The sequence below is a fragment of the Esox lucius genome, chromosome 19, assembly GCF_011004845.1.
Source record: "Esox lucius isolate fEsoLuc1 chromosome 19, fEsoLuc1.pri, whole genome shotgun sequence".
NCBI lineage: Eukaryota > Metazoa > Chordata > Actinopteri > Esociformes > Esocidae > Esox > Esox lucius.
This window is the reverse complement of record NC_047587.1, coordinates 11,510,190-11,526,905: the sequence shown is the minus strand read 5'-3', so window position 1 is coordinate 11,526,905 and position 16,716 is coordinate 11,510,190. Positions and strand designations below refer to the sequence as shown.

The window sequence follows — 16,716 nt, the reverse complement described above, 5'->3', positions numbered from 1 at the left end:
CCATCCAATAATCTACTGACTTTTGATCTGTGATAGATTGAGATCTGTGTATCAATGAAAAACAAATCCTCTCACCCATTTAAGATTAAGATTATATATTTTTTGCTCTACACACATTTCTTTATATCAATTTTTTGAATTATTTTAATCATTTTTATTATTATTTTTACAATATTAAAATGTTGTTGAAAATCCAATCAAAAAAAACTAGGTAAATAAAAATACTGTTTTGAGAAAGAATGTTAACAAAAGAAAACACATCTGTAACATTTGAAAAAAGGTTTAGCGTTTATAATGGTGATTCTTTGCACCAAGAGTATGGTTGAGTCAACATAGTAAATGATAATGTATAATCTCCATTCTGTTTAGAATATGGTTAAATCAACATAGTAAATGATAATGTATATCTCCATCCTGTTTAGAGTATGGTTAAATAAACATAGTAAATAATAATATATAATTTACATCCTGTTTATAAAGAGGCAAACATAGAAATATCTTGGATGCCGGACATAATGTAAAGCATGTTACAAAAAATGTCTTGTTGACAGTACTGTGCAAATTAAAATAGAAATAAACCTTTTTCCCTCTCATTGAACATGGTCCGCCACAGTTTTCACTAATTTATGTTGCTTTGGATAAAAAAACTTTTGCTAAATGGCATATTTGAGACCTCAATGCCCACGACTCCACTGGTTGGCAGCTAGTTAACTCGTTGGCAGTTATTCAGTCATCTGGTGAACTGATTGGCAGTTATTCAGTCATCTGGTTAATTGGTTGGCAGTTATTCAGTCATCTGGTTAACTGGTTGGCAGTTATTCAGTCATCTGGTTAACTGGTTGGCAGTTATTCAGTCATCTGGTGAACTGGTTGGCAGTTATTCAGTCATCTAGTTAACTGGTTGGCAGTTATTCAGTCATCTAGTTAACTGGTTGGCAGTTATTCAGTCATCTAGTTAACTGGTTGGCAGTTATTCAGTCATCTGGTTAACTGGTTGGCAGTTATTCAGTCATCTGGTTAACTGGTTGGCATTTGATCAGTCATCTAGTTACTCACTGAAAGTTTTGGCAGGCATCGTACACAGGGACAATTTCTGTTTCTCTTGACTTCGGCCTCAACACACTGTGGGGAGCACCTCTCCCTTTATATGGAATGTCTGGACAAGGATAAGGACACAGACCTCAGTAACCATTGACTGAGCTAACCAGGCCACACTGTACCGTAGCTGCTAGAAGTTGTTGGCATGTGTGTGACTGTGTGTGTGTGGAATGGAGCGCGATCGGGCAATAGGGGCGTGCTTGTTGCTGTTCTCTTTGCCGCCACCAGGGGTCATGCTGTCTATAAACTGCCTCTTGCCCTGTTCCTCCTTCATGAAGAGTTCTACCATCAGGATCTTCTCCTTGTGGATCTGAAGGCTGATGTCTTTAGGGATGTCTGGGATCAACCAGTCCACAATGTCACTCATCAGCATCACCACATTCTAGAAGGATGGATGGGAGGAACAGCATGTCATTGGTCAATCAGCAAGAAACAGGATGCCTGTATAAAACTGTAGTCATGTCTCGTGGATTCAGCAATCAACCTGTTTCACATCATATGAGCAAAAAAACAACAACTAATCACTTTGGGCATACTAATCTATCTTTGAGCAATACGTTCATGTCTTGTGGCTGTAAATACTAATGACAATTTAGCTGCATCACACACAGTATAACCTGTCCCCAGTTTCCTGGCTTTCTCACAGCACTTTGTTCCAACGCGTAACCACAAGGCAACACTACCACCACACACATCCCTGAAAAATGTTCCCCTCCACTCCACGCACCTGGAAGACAATGACGAAGGCCAGCCGGGCAGCCAGCACGGCCCAGAACTCTTTGGAGATCACGTAGGGCGTGTTGGACCACGGAGGCTCTCTGTAGTCTTTATACCTAGTCAAGAGTCACCCCCATATGCAATAAATAAACTCCACAGTACCTTTTCGTGAAGTCAAAAACAATTCAGTTCAAATACATTGTTTTGCGTGTTACATTGTTTTGCGTAGCGCGTGTAAAAACGACAATCCCTACCAATGTGAAAATGAAAAACACCAGTGTACTTAACTCAGCCGGGGTGTTTGTGTGACCTCACCTGCACATGTCCACTGGGTAGCCCAGATGCAGAGGTTCCATGGGCTCTTTCCCGTGCTGGAAGTCCGACACGTTGAAGTAGGACAAGGTGTGGTCGACGAAGCCATGCATGGATCCGTCCGGGCTGTACATGTACTGGTACACCAGCCTGGGGATGAAGTCTGACGTGAAGGAGATCACAAACGCCTGGAGGGAGACGGACCGGGGTCAATGACCGATGATACAGTGTTGCCAGGTTAAACATAAGTTATCAGCCCAACGACTGCTGAAAACCAGCCCAAAATGCCTGAAAACTCGCCCAACTTCTGTTGGTACACAAAATTTACTATTTTACAAGTAACCCCCGCCCCCCAGCCCCCTGAACTGGGAAGATGTAGAATATACGCATGTGAAGCCTCGGATTCTGTAGTTGACATCTGACTGTGATAATACCATAGAAACACACAATATAGCGCATAAACAAAGAAATGGTGCAGCTGCGGTGAACATTGTTTGAAAAGTAGCCCAATTTACTTGAAAACTGCAGATATGGCAACCGGATATGGCAACCGGATATGGCAACCCTGCAACGATATATTGTTCGTCCAAGTTGCGCACTCTTGCACATTCCTCGTCATCGATATAACATTTACTTATTTGCTGGAACATTTAATTATTTGCTGGAATACAATGACATAAACATGCATGGGCAACATCCTGTTCTGAATGAAACATTTCATAGACTCCCATTCAATTTTGACGACTGAAACCTTCCATTGTCGTAAATAACACAGATCTTGATCTCAGTTCAACGTTGCCATTTCAAGGTTTATTCTTGTTGGAAGGGAAGTGCGAGCCTGGTGTAGGATTTATGGACTTTCGAGCTCTCCTTCTGACCAAGTATGGTATTCTCTGAGCCTAGTGACAGGCGTTTAGAGGGGAAACCTCTTAAAAGGCCAATTACATTATTTTAAAAGTACCCCCCTGTAAAAAGTATATGAAACAAATTCACAGTGAAGGACCGGCTCTTTAATGTGCTCGAGGGTTAAGCTTCAGTGACAGAAGTTCTAATTTTGTTTAGAAAAACTAGAACATCCCTGTATTCTGAGTGCAGATATGTTAATGTTGAGGGGGTTGAAGAATGAATACAATTGAGGGAAAAAAGTAACTTTGGCAGAACATCTCAGTGACTTCCCTATATATATATATATAAAAAAAAATACATTTTGAAAGATTTTATGTTTTGTGCTTATCTCACCTGACTATCTTAAGATGAATGTACTAAGTGTAAGTTTCTCTATATACAGTGGATATAAAAAGTCTACACACCCCTGTAAAAATGCTAGGTTCTTGTGATGTAAAAGAATGAGATAAAGATAAATCATGTCTGAACTTTTTCCACCTTTAATGTGACCTATAACGTGAACAATTCAATTGAAAAACAGGGGGGGAAAAAAAATATAGAAAACTCACAATAACCTGGTTGCATAAGTTTGCACACCCTTAAATACTTTTTTGAAGCACCTTTTGTTACAGCAGTCAGTCTTGGGTAGGAGTCTATCAGCATGGCACATCTTGATGTGGCAATATTTGCCCACTCTTCTTTGCAAAAGCACTCCAAATCTGTCAGATTGCGAGGGCATCTCCTGCGTATAGCCCTCTTTAGATAACCCCACAGATGTTCTATTGGATTTAGGTCTGGGCTCTGGCTGGGCCATTCCAAAACGTTAATCTTATTCTGGTGAAGCCATGCTTTTGTGGATTTGGATGTGTGCTTTGGCTCATCTTCAGCTTTCTAACAGACGCCTGAAGGTTTTGTGCCAACATTGCCTCCACAAAATTGTTCATAATTCCCTCCACCCTGACTAAGGCCTTGGTTCCAGCTGAAGAAAAACAGCCCCAAAGCATGATGCTGTCACCACTATGCTTCACTGTGGGTATGGTGTTCTTTGGGTGATGTGCAGTGTTGTTTTTGCACCAAACATACCTTGTGGAATTATGGCTAAAAAGTTCAACCTTGGTTTCATCAGATCATAACACATTTTCCCACGTGATTTTTGGGGGACTTGATGTTTGTTTTTACAAACTTCAGCCAGGCTTGGATGTTTTTCTTTGTAAGAAAAGGCTTCCATCTTGCCACCCTAGCCATAGCCCATTCATATGAAGAATACGGGAGATTGTTGTCACATATAGCATACAGCCAGTACTTGCCAGAAATTGCTGCAGTTCCTTTAATCTTGCAGTAGGCCTCTTGGAAGCCTCCCTGACCAGTTTTCTTCTCGTCTTTTTACATTTTAGAGGGACCTCCAGTTCTTGGTAATGTCTCTGTTGTGTCATATTTACTCCACTTGATGATGACTGTCTTCACTGTGTTCCATGGTATATCTAATGCTTTGGAAATTATTTTGTACCCTTCTCCTGACTGATATCTTTCAACAATGAGATCCCTCTGATGCTTTGGAAGTTCTCTGAGGACCATGGTTTTTGCTCTAAAATGCAACTAAGAAAATGTCAGGAAAATCCTACTAGAATAGCTGAACTTTATTTGTGATTCATCAGAGTCATTTAAAATGATGGCAAGTGTGTAGTGACTTCTATTTAACATGAGTTTGAATGTGATTGGTTAATTCTGAACACAGCCGCATCCCCAGTTATAAGAGGGTGTGCAAACGTATGCAACCAGTTTATTGTTAAGGTTTTTATTTGTCATTTTTTTCCCTCAATGATTTCAGTTTATTTTTCAATTGAATTGTTCACATTATAGGTCACATAAAAATTGGAAAAAGTTCTAACATGATATATCTTTGTCTCATTCTTTTACATCACAAAAAGTATCTGTTGTTGTTTTTAATTTTGAATGTTAATTACAGGAATGACTTACGTTTATGATGACAGCCACTTTAGCCACACCCCGGAGTAGGTTGTACCATATCCCTAAAACCAGAACAGAAAGCTGGACATGAGAGTCAGAACTCTGGATGAAACTTATTATTATTAACATACTAATAATAAACCTACAGTATTACACATATAGGAAAAAAAAATCTACACTCATTCTCTGACCTTTAATTTTTTTAATATTATTATGCGTTGTAGACATGACTGTGAATACATTCTCACAAACAGCAACAACTGCCTTGTTCAGGGACAAACGACTTTTCCAACTTGTCGGCTTTTGGATTCAACCTGACAACCGTTTAAGATACTGCTCTGATGCTCTAACCAACAGTCTACCCTGGCACACTGGTAACGCTGTGTGCCAGGAACCCATGGTTTAGTTGTAGTTTGGGATTCAAACGTTGCATATAAATGTGCTTTTATCTGTATTTTATTGCCAGTATCAGGAACAGTATGTCATCCTTCCAGTTTAAAATACACTTACCTAAAGGATTATTAGGAACACCATACTAATACTGTGTTTGACCCCCTTTCGCCTTCAGAACTGCCTTAATTCTACGTGGCATTGATTCAACAAGGTGATGAAAGCATTCTTTAGAAATGTTGGCCCATATTGATAGGAGAGCATCTTGCAGTTGATGGAGATTTGTGGGATGCACATCCAGGGCACAAAGCTCCCGTTCCACCACATCCCAAAGATGCTCTATTGGGTTGAGATCTGGTGACTGTGGGGGCCATTTCAGTACAGTAAACTCATTGTCATGTTCAAGAAACCAATTTGAAATGATTCGAGCTTTGTAACATGGTGCATTATCCTGCTGGAAGTAGCCATCAGAGGATGGGTACATGGTGGTCATAAAGGGATGGACATGGTCAGAAACAATGCTCAGGTAGGCCGGGGCATTTAAATGATGCCCAATTGGCACTAAGGGGCCTAAAGTGTGCCAAGAAAACATCCCCCACACCATTACATCACCACCACCAGCCTGCACAGTGGTGACAAGGCATGATGGATCCAAGTTCTCATTCTGTTTACGCCAAATTCTGACATCTGAATGTCTCAACCATGACGGGTATTTGAATGTAGTGGAGATGAGTGGTACCCAGTGGGGTCTTCTGCTGTTGCAGCCCATCCGCCTCAAGGTTGTGCATGTTGTGGCTTCACAAATGCTTTGCTGCATACCTCGGTTGTAACGAGTGGTTATTTCAGTCAAAGTTGCTCTTCTATCAGCTTGAATCAGTCGGCCCATTCTCCTCTGACCTCTAGCATCAACAAGGCATTTTCGCCCACAGGACTGCTGCATACTGGATGTTTTTCCCTTTTCACACCATTCTTTGTAAACCCTAGAAATGGTTGTGTGTGAAAATCCCAGTAACTGAGCAGATTGTGAAATACCATGCCACGCTAAAAATTGCTTAAATCTTTCCCATTCTGACATTCAGTTTGGAGTTCAGGAGATTGTCTTGACCAGGACCACACCCCTAAATGCATTGAAGCAATTGCCATGTGATTGGTTGATTAGATAATTGCATTAATGAGAAATTGAACAGGTGTTCCTAATAATCATTTGGGTGAGTGTATATGTACACTAAAGTTCAAAAGTCAGGGTCTCTTATAAATGTCCATATTTTTGAAAAAAATTTGTCCATTAAAATAACATCAAATTGATCAAAAATACAGTGTAGACATTGTTAATGTTGGAAATTACTATTGTATGTGGAAACGGATGATTTTCAATGGAAGATCTACATAGGTGTACAGAGGCCCATTATCAGCAACCATCACTCCTGTGTTCCAATGAAATATTGTGATTGCTAATCCAATTTAATCATTTTAAAAGGTTAATTGATCATTAGAAAACCCTATGTCAGCACATCTGAAAACTGATGTGCTGATTAAAGAAGCAATGAAACTGGCCTTCTTTAGACAAGTTCAGTATCTTCAGCATCAGTGTTTATGGATTTGATTACAGGCACAAAATGGCCAGAAACAAATAATTTTGCCAAGAAACTGAAGCTCTTGGACAACGCGGTGTACTGCTCCCTTCACAGAACAGGGCAAACTGGCTCTAATCAGAACAGAAAGATGAATGGGAGGCCCCGGTGAACAACTGAGCAAGAGGACAAATACATTAGTGTCTCATTTGAGAAACAGAAGCCTCACAGGTCCTCAACTGACAGCTTCATAAAATAGTACCCGCAAAACACCAGTCTCAACGTTAACAGTGAAGAGGCAACTCCAGGATGCTGGCCTTCTAGGCAGAGTTCTTCCTCTGTCCCGTGTGTGTTCATTTGCCTATCATAGACCACATAAGAAAAATAACATTTATGCTTAATGAAAGAACAATGATTCTGAACTTTGAACCCACCAATGTCTTTTGCCCTAGCAGCGACCGGCCTCCTGAGCTCAGCCACAAACTTCTTGGCATCCAGGCGTATCTCGATGATGTTGTTGAGGAGGGCGAACAGTGGAGCCAGTGGAAACGACGCCACAAACAGGGTCACAAACCCAAACTGGATTACTGATAGGACACAGAGACAGAGAGTCATCCTTCAGCTCCACATTAACCAATTAGAAGTAATGATAGTGAAAAAGTATATTTTCTAGATCATAATGAACATGATAATATGGACAGGGTCAAACCTGATCCTAAGTCAGCACTCCTACTATGAGATTCGTTGAGAATAGGCAAAACAATTCCATCAACATGGATGATCTAAACCTCACATGACACCATACAGTGTCCAAAGCTAAAGCATGCTCATGTGAAATGATTCACTCAACAAATATGGCAAAACAAAATTAACACTTGTAAATGTAAAAAAATAAATCTATTAAATAGTAACATCTTTAGGTCCTCTGGATCAACAACATTCTCTTAAGAGGTTTATTTATTGAAGTAGCTGAGAATAACTAAGTGTGGTAGTGGATCTGATTATATACCGCAGCAAGGCCAGTCAGGGAGAAGGGACAGAGAGAAAGGAAAGGGAGGGATAGGGACAGGGAGAAAGTGGAAAGGGAGGGTGGCAGGGAGGAAAAGGAGAGGGAGGGGGGAGGGAGCAAGAGGAGGGTGACAGGGGCATAGAGAGAGGGAAGAGAGGGGACGGTGGGAATAGCAGGGCAGGGGAAAGGAGGAGAGAGAGGGTGGGAAGTGAGCCGTTAGTAATGTCACTCCTCCACAACCCACTAGAACCCTTAGTAATGTCACTCCTCCACGACCCACTAGAACCCTTAGTAATGTCACTCCTCCACGACCCACTAGAACCCTTAGTAATGTCACTCCTCCATGACCCACTAGAACCCTTAGTAATGTCACTCCTCCACGACCCACTAGAACCCTTTGTAATGTCACTCCTCCACAATCAACTAGAACCCTTAGTAATGTCAGTCCTCCACAACCCACTAGAACCCTTAGTAATGTCACTCCTCCACAATCAACTAGAACCCTTAGTAATGTCAGTCCTCCACAACCCACTAGAACCCTTAGTAATGTCACTCCTCCACAACCTACTAGAACCCTTAGTGATGACAGTCCTCCAAAACCCACTAGAACCCTTAGTAATGTCACTCCTCCACGACCCACTAGAACCCTTTGTAATGTCACTCCTCCACAATCAACTAGAACCCTTAGTAATGTCAGTCCTCCACAACCCACTAGAACCCTTAGTAATGTCACTCCTCCACAATCAACTAGAACCCTTAGTAATGTCAGTCCTCCACAACCCACTAGAACCCTTAGTAATGTCACTCCTCCACAATCAACTAGAACCCTTAGTAATGTCAGTCCTCCACAACCCACTAGAACCCTTAGTAATGTCACTCTTCCACAACCCACTAGAACCCTTAGTAATATCTCTCCTCTACGACCCACTAGAACCCTTAGTAATGTCACTCCTCCACAACCTACTAGAACCCTTAGTGATGACAGTCCTCCAAAACCCACTAGAACCCTTAGTAATGTCCCTCCCTCTCAACCCCCTAGAATGCCTAGTAGCTATTAAACTTCAACACCTGATTAGGGTACTTTTTAACTGAAGCATGCTTTTGAGAATGTAGTGTTTTCACCATTAATTGCACTCTCTCACACACATTATTTCTCTCTCTCTGTCTTTAGCTTCAAACACACAAAGAAACGCACCAACAATATGCACACACATACACACCCACACACACACAGTGCTCATTTGTGTTGCAGAAGCAGGTGCTCTTCAGAAGTCACGCTAGCGGGAAATCTAACACCCACTGCAAGGTGCAGAATTCTGTGTAATACTAAACAACCCGTAAATGTGTGGATCATGGGTGTGACCAGTGAATGAGACCAATAGCCCTAGGCCCAGCTGGGAAGATAGGATAAGAACATTCGTCTAATTAACACCAAAGTATTATGACACCTTAAGACATGAGTGTGAAATCAGCCATCTTTGCAATGCCATGACAATTAAGAGTAAAACTCTCTATTCTGAGAATGCAGTGAGACTATTCACCAGTCTTTGGCCTAACAGCTTCTTTAAGACAAGCTGTTTTAAACTTTAATTAGTACAGTGGTTTCCTAAATCCTAAATGCTAATTGGATGATAGCATTGGTATAAGAGACCATATACTATGGGTATGACATTACAGCACTTTTTGCAGCTCACTTTTAACTCCACAATGCGTTGAGCTAAAAGGTTCTTAGACTTGTTTTTTTGGCTATATACCACACCCCCTCGTGCCTTGTTGCGTAAATATACTACACACGCAGTATTTGCCTGGCCACACTTGGCCACCCTCATGTGAGTGCAAACAAGCTAGCAAGAAATCTTTGATTTCTATAGATAGATCCTACATTTCTGATACTGTAGATAGAGACAGAGCATTGAGACGGTTAAGAGAGAAAATACATGAACGGGGAAACACGACAAAAAGGGAGGGTCGTGGATCATGGAGCCTAGCCATGTCAAGTAAACCAGGGGGATGAAAAACAAACGACCAGTCATGGTGAAATGAACCATGTGGGGGATCTGGCCGTGGTAACTGCCAACAGGCGGATCTGTGGAAAGCACTTTGTCATGGAGGAAGAAGCCTTGCAGTAGCTTTGGTAAGGAGGAAGGAAGTCATTCATTCAATTTGCGATATCCTTTTTCAATATACTTGACAACGGCACAAATTAACTTCGGTCACAGGTGTCCGGAATAAATCAAAAACAATATTCTTTCCAAGCCCACACACAGTGAAACTAATGTTTAGTTTAATAAGCTAGTGTCCATTCTTGTTTGACATTTTGGTGAGTACTCTAAATGGGTCTTAAACATTAATTCTTAACGCATAGAAATAATTACTTCTTAAAGCCTTTAGGTCACTTGGCATTGTAAACATGCAGCTTTGCTACAGGAATACCTGGTTAAAATGTTCACAAGTCGTGATTATCTACTACTTGCCCATCAAAAGAGAACCCCCAATTAGCCATCTGAGGAAAGAAGGCCTTTGACTCATTCATCTGTTAATTACTTCGATCTCTGACATTATCCGAAAGCCAGACAGCCACCCGAGGTTTCATCATGATTCAAGTCAATAGAAAATAAAACCCAGCTCCAACTAATCAATAATATGTCGTGACGTGACAGTCAAAAATGGCCCGTCAGAATTCTGTAACGATAGAGGTTAGAACCTAACATCTAAAGAGCTCCAGAACAACAAGTACCTGGCTGTTTCTTTGTTCCTCACAGCGTGTCTCTGGTCAACAGTGATAACCACTGAGTATACACAGTAGAGACCCCCGGTCCTCACACTCTCCACGAAAAAACTTTGCTCTGTCACTTCCTGTTGACATGACAAGTTCCAGGCAGTTGCATTGAACACATTAACAAATGACAGCATGCCCGGTAAACTGCAGATATCTAGATGATATGATCTGGTCTAATAACATTAAAACAACAGCAATCCTCTATCAGCAGGGATAACACGTGTCTTTAAACGAAGGTGCTAACAAACCAGTGACCAGCTTGTGTAGCACTGGTCCTCCACGTGTTTTCACCTTTCAAGATTAAAAGCTTTACAGCCCTGTTTTAGCTACTGCTGGTGTGTGATGCAATTCACCATGGGAATGAAAGCTGATTCTGAGTGCTTGTATCTACGCGGAGACACAGCTATTTCTGATCCATGCCCACAAGAGTGGCCACGGCAGATGTGTGCAGTGTAAAATGCCCGTCATGGTTAAAACATTAAGCGGGTCACTGAACAGTACTGGACTGGGGTTGGTTTACTCACACCCATAGACTAGTCAGGCAAACTTTACCTGGCTTCTCAGTGGAAACATAGACCACAGAGAAGCGCTATTAAAACAAGGCCATGTCTGTGAATTCTACATTTTCGGTGTCTTTAGACCATGTTAAACTGTACTGATTCACCAGATCAAACCATGTTAAACTGTACTGATTAACCAGATCAAACCATGTTAAACTGTACTGATTCACCAGATCAAACCATGTTAAACTGTACTGATTAACCAGATCAAACCATGCTAAACTGTACTGATTCACCAGATCAAACCATGTTAAACTGTACTGATTCACCAGATCAAACCATGTTAAACTGTACTGATTCACCAGATCAAACCATGTTAAACTACTGATTCACCAGATCAAACCATGTTAAACTGTACTGATTCACCAGATCAAACCATGTTAAACTGTACTGATTCACCAGATCAAACCATGTTAAACTGTACTGATTCACCAGATCAAACCATGTTAAACTGTACTGATTCACCAGATCAAACCATGTTAAACTGTACTGATTCACCAGATCAAACCATGTTAAACTGTACTGATTAACCAGATCAAACCATGTTAAACTGTACTGATTCACCAGATCAAACCATGTTAAACTATACTGATTCACCAGATCAAACCATGTTAAACTGTACTGATTAACCAGATCAAACCATGTTAAACTGTACTGATTCACCAGATCAAACCATGTTAAACTGTACTGATTCACCAGATCAAACCATGTTAAACTGTACTGATTAACCAGATCAAACCATGTTAAACTGTACTGATTCACCAGATCAAACCATGTTAAACTGTACTGATTCACCAGATCAAACCATGTTAAACTGTACTGATTCACCAGATCAAACCATGTTAAACTATACTGATTCACCAGATCAAACCATGTTAAACTGTACTGATTCACCAGATCAAACCATGTTAAACTGTACTGATTAACCAGATCAAACCATGTTAAACTGTACTGATTCACCAGATCAAACCATGTTAAACTGTACTGATTAACCAGATCAAACCATGTTAAACTGTACTGATTCACCAGATCAAACCATGTTAGACTGTACTGATTCACCAGATCAAACCATGTTAAACTGTACTGATTCACCAGATCAAACCATGTTAAACTGTACTAATTTACCAGATCAAACCATATTATACTGTACTGATTCACCAGATCAAACCATGTTAAACTGTACTGATTCACCAAGTTCCCTCTCTAGAGAATAGGCAACGCTAAATCGTAAGTACCAAGTAGCCATCAAAAGAGCTAAGGATAAAGTGGAAGGGATAAAAATGCCTATAGGCACTGTAGACTCTACAAGCTAAGATGTGGCGTAAGGGCCTGAGGGTTGTTCCTTGGTGGAATGTTAAATAAATATAGAAAGTCATCCACATCCATTTGTTAGCCTTGACTGGGATCCCCAGTCTAGTCACAACAAGGCCATGTAGTTCAGCGGTTCTACAACATCTCCAGAGTCCTACTCTACATCTCCAGAGGTACACGGTAGTCCATCCCAGAGTCCTGGAGCCAGGTACATGGCAGTTCATCCCAGAGTCCCGGAGCCAGGTACATGGAATTCCATCCATGAGTCCTGGAGCCAAGTACACGGCAGTCCATCCCTGAATCCTGGAGCCAGGTACATGGAAGCCCATCCCAGAGCTAGCACACCTGATTTAACTTGTCAACTAATCATCAAGCCCTTGACTAGGTGAATCAGGTGAGCTACTTCAGCAATACAAAACAGTCTGAAAAGTCTGGGGGGTCCCAGAGGAGAAGTTCAAGAACCGCTGGAGCAGTTAAAGGCTACATTCTATGTAAGAAAACAAACAGTAAAAACAAATAGGGTCTCTATAACTGATTGGTCCTCTGGGCCTGTTGCATCCCCAAGACTCTCACAGGGCTAGATTTAGCAGTGCTAGGGGTTCACAGTACACACACACACACCCATGCACACACAGGCACTCACTCATCTCCATATACTCTGGTGTGAGGCCTGCAAAGGGCTCCAGGAAGTGATCTGTCTCGTAGCGCTGTAACTTCTTCTCCCTCTCCTCTTCCTGGAAGGACCTCCTCTTGGACTTGATGTACCTTATCAACTTCTTCAGCTTCCTGCGTTCAGTGGAACACAATCAGAAGAACAGTTTAACACGGATACATAGGGACAGCCGTAGTCATGGCAACGGTTCAGTCAGGGACAACATCAGCATCTGGGATCATAGACACCTACTTTTGGGGCTGGCATGTACATATGGGTGTTTGTCTGTGTGTGTGTGTGCGTGCGTGTACTCACGGGATGCCAATTTCAAACAAATTGTTCTGGATGAGTTGCTTTCCCAACATGGTGATACTGAGCTGAATACACAACTCCATCAAACATCCTCCATGAGCACACTGTGTGTGTGGGGGGGGGGGGAGAGGGGGGGGCAGTAGTTATATTACAAGTCTTCTCTGCAGTACCACAAACATACAAAACAGAAACACTAAACATGGGAATTATTCAAACGCAAATTAGCTACTTTTAGGACTGCAGAATAAACCGAATTCTCATCAAAATCGCAAGTCAAACCTCAAGAGATCAATATCACTTGCAATATTTTGAAACAAATGCATCTTCTGTTTTTATCATTTACTCCAGGCTTCTCTTGCCTCTTGCGACCCCCATTACAAAGACCCATTCCCTGTCATCCAAGCAGTGCTGTTCTGCCTCACTTTCAGCAAAATTATTTTTCAATTAGTGCATTCCTGTCCAAGGAGGATTTAGAGGTGTATTGTTACCTCTTCCATGCGGTAGGACTCAAACACATACAGATAACTCCCCGGTCGACCAACAAGCCTGCAAGGAGTCAGGGAGAAAATGTGTCAGTAGAAGCAACACCAAAGCACAAGTGTACAGTGTCTCATCAACGTATGTTGTGTAAAGAAGTCTTATACGGACACTTCTGGAAATGATTCATTCAAATGAACCCTTCATTTTCTCCACTTTTCTCGTGTTATGGACCTACTTGTGTTAATGTGAGCAAATCTATTTAAAAATATAAAAAACAGAAATATTTAATGTAAATCATATTCTTTATTGAGTATGTTGCAGAAGCTATCACAATATTTTGAGTCTTATTGAGTATTGTCTCTACAGCTTTTGACACCTGGATTTGAGCAGTTTCTCCCATTGTTCCTTGCAGATCCCCTCACATGCTTTTGCTTTGTCATTATGAGGCATTGAGTGTAGACTGACGGCAAAACAAATGTAATCAACTGTAAACTATGTGACGATCGCTGATGTGAAAAGGTCATTATAAATACATTTGATTGATTGAAGTCCATAACACAACAACATTTGGAGAGAGTTAAGGGGTCAGAATACTTTCCCAAGTCACTGTACATTACGTCACATAGAACTGCATAATATCACATAACAAGCCCATTAAAATTAGTATAGAGTGCTGAGAAAAATAAGTCGACTGCAAGTGACTCACCTGCCTCGGAAGAATGCTATATAAATAATGGGGGTAAAGGCGTTCACAAACTTCAGGATGAATGTTTTGAATATTAATCTCTCCTCAAAGCTCTTGTCTGTCTTCGGGACCTCTGAGGGGACAAACATTCACATAGGTTACACGGCTGTCGCTGGTTGAGATTTAAAGGAAAACAGTACTAGGCCTCTAGAGAAGGACGAGTCTTAGAAAGGGTTACTGCATTCAATCTGGACCAAATTACTCTACATTTCTTGTCAGAAGACCATTAATGGTGGAGCTACTTTAAAGGTTGACAAGAAAATTATTTTGTTGTTAGTGGCAACCCAAAATCCCTGCTATACTGGTGACTAACAGTTAATAGAGACGTTGGCAGGCTGTCAAAGCAGAATACACCAAGACACGGCTTCCAGTAAATGGGTCTTTATTTAATGTTGCCAAATTGACCTAAGACAATGGAAACCAAAAAAAGTATTGCTATTAGTACAAACCCGGAATAGTGACTGCCTGAAAGCTGTGCTACATGTAAGCAGTAAGGCACAAGGGGATGATGTACCTTATATTGCCAACATACCATGACTAAGAGCTGTTCTTAGGCATCAAGAATAGCACAATACCTGGACAACGGGGAATAATTTCTCAGTTACAGTATATACTATCAATAAGGCACCTCAACGGATTTTGGTACATTTCTAACATACCAGAACTATGTGCTATATTTTGTCACTCCATGTTGCCTCATGCCTTAGGACAGCCCTGACCATTGTATATCGGCCATATACCACACCACATACCTTATTGCTTAGTTCTAACTTAGTTCAAATATAAAGCTGTGGCACTCTAATTTGTATTTGACTTTTGACAACATATCTCCACGTTGCTGAATGTCAATTCATGCATTACTTCAAATACCTAGGACTGTGAGCCAGCGTGCGACAGCCCCGTAGACCTCGTCCAGGATCAGAATGACCACCAGATTGATGATGGCGGCAGTGGTTTTGACCGTCAGACGGACGTTGGAACGCGTTGTCGGGTTGTTGCTTAAGTGCAGAGCTGCGTTAGTGGAGATCCGGTACAGGATAACACCAAACACAATGGCAAATGTCACCCCAATCTGACAGAACAGAGCAGACAGGAGACATGTTTCAAGAGCAGTTCAATAACTCAGGTAGAACTTGTGATACTCTATGTACATTTTTCCACTCTTGTTTTGAATCAGCTTTGATTTTGCTGAAATAAAGTATCAGTTAATAATTTGATTGTAATCTCTCAGGTCTCCCAACTGTGGAGTCTGCAGTTCCAACTGATCATTATAATATGATGTGACAGCACTGCAGGGTCCTGACTCAAAACTAGCCCTCAGAGGACAATACCAGGAGAAATTATCTAATGATTGGGAGTTCCATGATATACAGTGGGGCAAAAAAGTATTTAGTCAGCCACCAATTGTGCAAGTTCTCCCACGTAAAAAGATGAGAGAGGCCCGTAATTTTCATCATAGGTACACTTCAACTATAAGAGACAAAATGAGAAAATCCAGAAAATCACATAGTAGGATTTTTAATGAATTTATTGGTAAATTATGGTGGAAAATGAGTATTTGGTCAATAACAAAAGTTCATCTCAATACTTTGGTATATACCCTTTGTTGGCAATGACAGAGATCTAACGTTTTCTGTAAGTCATTACAAGGTTTTCACACACTGTTGCTGGTATTTTGTCTCATTCCTCCATGCAGATCTCCTCTAGAGCAGTGATGTTTTGGGGCTATCGCTGGGCAACACAGACTTTCAACTCCCTCCAAAGATTTTCTATGGGGTGACTGGCTAGGCCACTCCAGGACCTTGAAATGCTTCTTACAAAGCCACTCCTTCGTTGCCCGGGCGGTGTGTTTGGGATCATTGTCATGCTGAAAGACCCAGCCACATTTCATCTTCAATGCCCTTGCTGATGAAATCTCACCATACAT

General features: G+C 41.2%; 1 protein-coding gene across 1 annotated transcript in view; it reads right to left on the bottom strand.

Annotated features, from left to right (window-relative positions):
- Window positions 1-216: 216 nt before the first annotated feature.
- Window positions 217-16,716, bottom strand: part of LOC105018276 (anoctamin-1) — a 64,625-nt gene continuing 48,125 nt past the window's right edge. Inside the window, 11 exon segments of the mRNA XM_013138944.3 lie at window positions 217-1,331; window positions 1,334-1,480; window positions 1,826-1,931; window positions 2,131-2,315; window positions 4,990-5,042; window positions 7,376-7,528; window positions 13,244-13,386; window positions 13,568-13,668; window positions 14,053-14,110; window positions 14,751-14,862; window positions 15,660-15,861. Coding sequence (XP_012994398.1) covers window positions 1,182-1,331; window positions 1,334-1,480; window positions 1,826-1,931; window positions 2,131-2,315; window positions 4,990-5,042; window positions 7,376-7,528; window positions 13,244-13,386; window positions 13,568-13,668; window positions 14,053-14,110; window positions 14,751-14,862; window positions 15,660-15,861 — 1,410 coding nt within the window. The 3' untranslated portion in view covers window positions 217-1,181.